The following is a 5,770-nucleotide window of genomic DNA, read 5'->3' on the forward strand; positions in this document are numbered from 1 at the left end:
TCTATCAAGACAGCCTTTTTTTTTTAACTTAAAAAAATTTTATTATTTTTATTTTATGTGTATGCATGTATTACCTGCATGTACGTAAGAGCACCTGTGTCGTGTCGTGCAGTGCCCCCGGAGGTCAGAAGAGGCTATTGTATTTATTTTATGTGTATGCATGTATTACCTGCATGTACGTAAGAGCACCTGTGTCGTGTCGTGCAGTGCCCCCGGAGGTCAGAAGAGGCTGTTGGATCTCCTGGGACTGGAGTTATGGACAGCTGTTAACTGCCATGTGAGTCCTGGGATTTGAACCCGGGTCTTCTGCAAGAACAACCAATGTTCTTAACCATTGAGCTATCTCTCCAGCCCCAAGACAGCCTTTTGAGGGGACGTAAACAGAAAGAAATCATAACAGACAGGAAACAATAGACATTATTTCTTCTTTATTTCCTTCATTCCACCTTGTAATTAACCCAAATCAATTTTCAACTCACCTTCATTCTATATGAACTTGGACTTCATCAGACCTATGGAAAAAATACTAAAAGGCTAAATTGGGGCAGGAACTCTTAAGGAGAGTTTTTGACTCATCAAAATGAGTATAACAAAAACTTACACTTACAGCTACAGCCTAAACATTCTACGTGGAATAAAGACTGGGACAGTATCCTGGGAGTCAGATAGTCGTAGGTTCAAAACTCTGGTTAAGTGAAAGAAGTAGGCACAGAAAGACAAATATCTCGTGTTCTCAATCTTTTGTAGAAGCTAAGACGGTTGGTCTCTTCTAGAAGTAAAGTAGAAGAATAGTCACTAGAGGTTAGAAAGAGCAGGGTAGAGGGAAGTTGGATAATGAATGCCAAAATACAGTTAAATAGAAGGATTTAGTTCTGGTGTTCCATAGCACAGTAGGGTAATTATAGTCTATAATTTATATATGATTCAAAGTAGGTGGGAAAAAATTCAAAGATTCCCAACAATATTTTAGGAGGTAAATGTTAATTACCCTGATTTAATTGTTACATGTGTGTATTGAATTATCACAATGTACTCCATAAATGTGTACAGTTATTATATGCCCATTTACTCCTTAAAAGCCCTCTGGCTAACTACTCAATTGCTGTGATACTATGGAGAAAGATATTAATATTTCCTTGTCCATATTAGGTAAGCTTCTTTTGAGGCCAGTTATAGAAAACAATTCATTGTATCTTGACCAAAAAAGGAGAAGTTATGTTAAGGAGCTACCTAGAACTATTCAAGGAGTATAGAAGAATCAAGAAAGAGTGAGAGGTGGAAGACTGAGAACCAGGGCCAATTTAGAGTCCCCAGCCTCAGGAATCTACAGATCCCTGCCATTAACAAGACTTACCTCTCAAACCTTGGGCCTTTGTGACTCTGAATTACATTCTTAGAGAAATCTGACAAGAAACTCATGTATCCAACATGGTTCAGGTGCATGTGTCTGGTCTAAACAGTTATAGCCAAAAGGACCAATTATGGGCTGGAGAGATGGATCAGCAGTTAGGAGCACTGACTGCTCTTTCAGAGGACCAGGGTTCGATTCCCAGCACCCACATGGCAGCTACGAACCGTCCTTAATGCCAGTTCCAGGGGAATCTGAAGCCCTCTTCTGACCTCAACGGCATTGCATGACATGGGTGCACTCGCATACATGCAGGCAATACACTCATACACATAAAATAAAAATAATAAAAATATTTTTTAAAAGGGACCAATTGTGCAGAAATGTGGTTCCCAGGACAGTCTCTATGGGGACTGTTCAGGTCATGAAGGAATGAGTGAGGAGGTCCTAGGAACAGGAAAGTCTCACACCATAATAAACCATCTTTCTAAGGCCAAAAATGACCAAAGAGGTAAACTTCAAGGTTAGCATGTATGGTAGAAGTTTGATGTTTTATTGTGTAACCTGTGCACTACTCATGTGCTATTTCATCATTCTGTCCATGTTTAATAGTAGATATCAGTTTGAAATTAAGTGATTCATTAGGCATTTATTTTGTTTAAGGATGCATATTCACATTGACAAATTTTATTATGTGAACACAATATTTTATTAAAATTTGTCTTTGACTCTAGATAACCAAAAAAAAATGAAACTTAAAAAAGAGAGAAATAAAGAAACAATGATTTTCTTCTAAAGCAGCTTCTAGACAAAAATGAAATCTTGTTTTATTCTTCCTGAATAGTCAAAAATAATACAAAATGAGAGGACATAAAAATGCTTTGTATCAATCAAAATACATTATCTTAATTATTAAAAATATCAGACTATCATCTTTTTTTTTTTTTTTTTTGCTTACAAAATTAGTGTGTTTAACAAGAATGAAGGAGTCTGGAGCTTACAGCCGACCCTCAAAGAAAAGATGCAAAGGGGTTTAGCTCTCCACCTACTAAAGGAATAGAATCGGGGCAGACTAGAAAGGAAAAATTAAGGGGATCTAATTTGCCATTTCTGCTAACTGAAAGTAAAAAAAAAAAAACAAAATAAAAGAAACTAACACAACTGATAAAGACAAATATGCCTACAGAGGTGTGTATATTTTCCTAAAGATGCCTCAAAGAAGAATGTTAAAAACAAATATACTATGCTTACTTAGAATATTTGCAACCTTGAGTTTTCCCGCATTAGCACTTCCCTCTCATTCCCAAATCTAAACAGTGCATCTCATAAAACTACCGTGCAACCTCATTTACAAGAGAAAATTCTTAAAGTAAGCCTGCTCAAGTAGTTTTTTTAACTTTCAAATTTTTAGATTTTAAACTTTGTTTTACCTTTAAGCCATATTATAAATTTTATCCTTTGAAGTTTGTAACTTGGAAAGCCAGAGGACCATGTTTATAATTATTGTAAAGATGCCCTGGAGGAATGCTCCCGTAAGAAGCCTCTACTGTGTCTTGAGTTTGTGTAATGTCTTTTCCTGAATGACTTTTTATCTACTTAGTAAACTCACTAACTTTACTTCATTCTTGTTCATCTTGAAATTCTTTTCTGCAGGACAATCAAGGCTCCAGTTTTATCTTAGTGAGGGTCTCTAAGGGGGCAAGGAACTATTTAGGCTGCTGGTAGTTCTCTTATGGTGTGTCTCCCTTCTGTTTGAGAGACCTAGAGACAAAGAATTCTATCAGACCCAGAATGGGTGGTAATACTATATCTTTTCCTTTTCAAAATGGATCACCTTTAAGACCCTATTTTCCTTGGCCCAGAATTAAATATAAACCATCTCAAAAACAACCTCAGATCCCAGAAAGGACCAATTAGCCTATCTCACAGTTAAATTTACGTGTGCTCCAGCCTTGTTCTCTGACTTTCTACAAATTTAATATGAACACAGGCACAGTGCATGTTTGTGGGGGAGGGCACTTCTAAACAGCCACCAGTGGCCTGAAGAATCCACCTCCCCTTAGAGACCTTCACTCAGGTATAGAGATCCTTGACTACCCCCCGGAAAGAATTTCAGGATGAACTAAAATGAAACGAAGTTGGTGAGTTTATTAAGTATTTTAACAGAGAGTCATATAGAAAAGACATTACACAACTTGGGCAAACTGAAAATAAATCCATTTTCCTTCATGAAATTCCGTTCATAAGGAAAACAAAGGAGGCAGGTTTATGGACCTAAGTGCCTGTGATGGGAGGACGAGGGGCTTTGCCATGTGCAGCCTGAGCCTCTTCAGGAGCTTTCCTGGACTTGAGCTCTAGAATTCTTGAGGGACAAAGTGACCCCAGAGTACCTACTGTGAACCATTGCTAGAGAACAGGTCCTGAGTATCTCAGGTACTTGGGAAACCAAATCAGTTGATCTCCCAGCCAGCACTTGGCTGTGTTTTCTGGCTCACAGATAACCATCACCCCATTTTGTTCTTGAGGACATGTAAGTCTCTGGTTCCCCCTCCTGGATCCCGCTTAGCATCACCACCAAAAGAAGCTCTTCCAGAGTCTCTTGAAGAGAAAGTTGCTCACTGGCTCCACCTGGAGGAGTGTCTCTCCGCAATGGTCTTGAACCGCAATTGTGCTCCTCCCTGAGTCCCTTAGTAGTTTGTCGGCTAAACCCTTGCCATAAATGCCTCACAAATGCACAGCCCATTGTTTCATAACTTGCTAATTTTCAGATCCTGTACCCAAGCCTTTCATTACATTTAAGAAGAAAGAAGAATCGAAAGACTCCTGCTATCTGAGCCTATACTGCGAGATAGAGGACCAGACTGCTGACTATGTCTGGTATAACGACTCAGGACCCTTTCCCAATGAGAACCAGGCAGACGTGCTTGAACTCACCGTTAATCCTCAGAATTATTCTACATTTTATACTTGTCAAGTCAGGAATCCTGTAAGCAGCAAAAATGACACAGTGTACTTCACTCCACCTTGTGGTCTGGGTAAGAATGATCTCCCAGGGAGTTGGGGGCACAGATGACTAGTAACTGTAAATGTGAAAGAGGCTGGTGAATAGGAGGGAAAGTCTAGTCCTCAGGCAGAGACACTCCCGGCTTTGTGCTCCTCCACAAAGGTAGGAAGGCAAACCCTGGGTTTCATGTTTCAGATTCCCACGTGTTGCCTAGGCAGATCCACTCACAAAGTGTCACTCCCCTTTAACTCACACCTACCCAGGTGCCACTGAAGTCCTAGATCTTAGAGCCAGTCCCATCTGGGGTCATTCTTGATGAAGTCACTGTGTTAGTAATTTTTGTTGTTACTATAACAAAATACCATTCAAGAACAACTTAAGAAGGGAAGGGAGAGGGGGCAAGTCCATCATGGTGGGGAAGATATGACATTGGGAATTGAGATAGCTGGTCACATCATGTTCACAGTTGGGAAGCATTGAGATGAATGCTGGTGCTCAAAGTGCTTCCTCCTTTCCCACCTTTACATTAAGTTGGAGACTCCAGCCTATGGGATGGTGCTGCCCACATTCAGGGTGGGTCTTCCCTGCTCAGTTGCATCTCTCTGGAAACACCCTTATAGTCACTCTCAGATGTGGGTCTCCTAGATTAGTCCAAATCCAGGCAAGTTGACAATTAAGTTTAACTACTAGAATCACTTAGTAGCTAGGAAGTTGCTTAACTTCTCCAAGTTATTTTTTCTTAAATCCAAATAAAATAATGTTCTTATTTTCTAGTATTTTAATAAGTGAAATGACACATGTAACCTATCTAACACTGAGTCTGATAAGTCCTAAATTAATGCAGTTAAGTTAGCTCAGCTCTTTCAACTCTGAAGGTAATCAGGTTTAGGGGAACCCTCAGTGAATTTGGATTATGATCTCTAGAACTCTGAGCACCATATCCTTCACATCCAAAAAGTAATAGCCTTTAGCCCTGGTGTACATGTTTTTCAAGAATAACTCATACCTGTGGTGCCAATAATTTTCTGGATCCGTGTCATGTCCATGTAACTTTCCTGGCAAGAATGAAGTTTTCTAAAGACCCACTTGGCCCCTCCCTTTGGGAACATATAATTTCAATTTTTAATTCTCTGCTAAGAAAATGAAGAAGCTGGGCATGGTGGCACACGCCTTTAATCCCAGCCCTTGGGTGGTGGAGGCACAGACAGGTGGATCTCTGTGTGATCAAGGCCAGCCTGGTCCACACAGTGACTTCCAGATGGGCTGGGACTAGGGATACCCTGTCGAAAGAAAGAAAGAAAGAAAGAAAGAAAGAAAGAAAGAAAGAAAGAAAGAAAGAAAGAAAGAAAGAAAGAAAGAAAGAAAGGGAGAAAGAGAGAGAGAGAGAAAGAGAGAGAGAAAGAGAGAGAGAGAGAGAA

General features: G+C 39.8%; 1 protein-coding gene across 1 annotated transcript in view; it reads left to right on the plus strand.

Annotated features, from left to right (window-relative positions):
• Positions 1-5,770, plus strand: part of Cd48 (CD48 molecule) — a 22,153-nt gene that overhangs the window by 13,750 nt on the left and 2,633 nt on the right. The window contains exon 3 of the mRNA XM_008840799.3: positions 4,117-4,383. Within this exon, the coding sequence (XP_008839021.1) occupies positions 4,117-4,383 (267 nt within the window). The remainder of the gene's footprint in view (positions 1-4,116; positions 4,384-5,770) is intronic.

Source organism: Nannospalax galili, unplaced genomic scaffold (assembly GCF_000622305.1).
Source record: "Nannospalax galili isolate Female #2095 unplaced genomic scaffold, S.galili_v1.0 scaffold579, whole genome shotgun sequence".
Lineage (NCBI taxonomy): Eukaryota > Metazoa > Chordata > Mammalia > Rodentia > Spalacidae > Nannospalax > Nannospalax galili.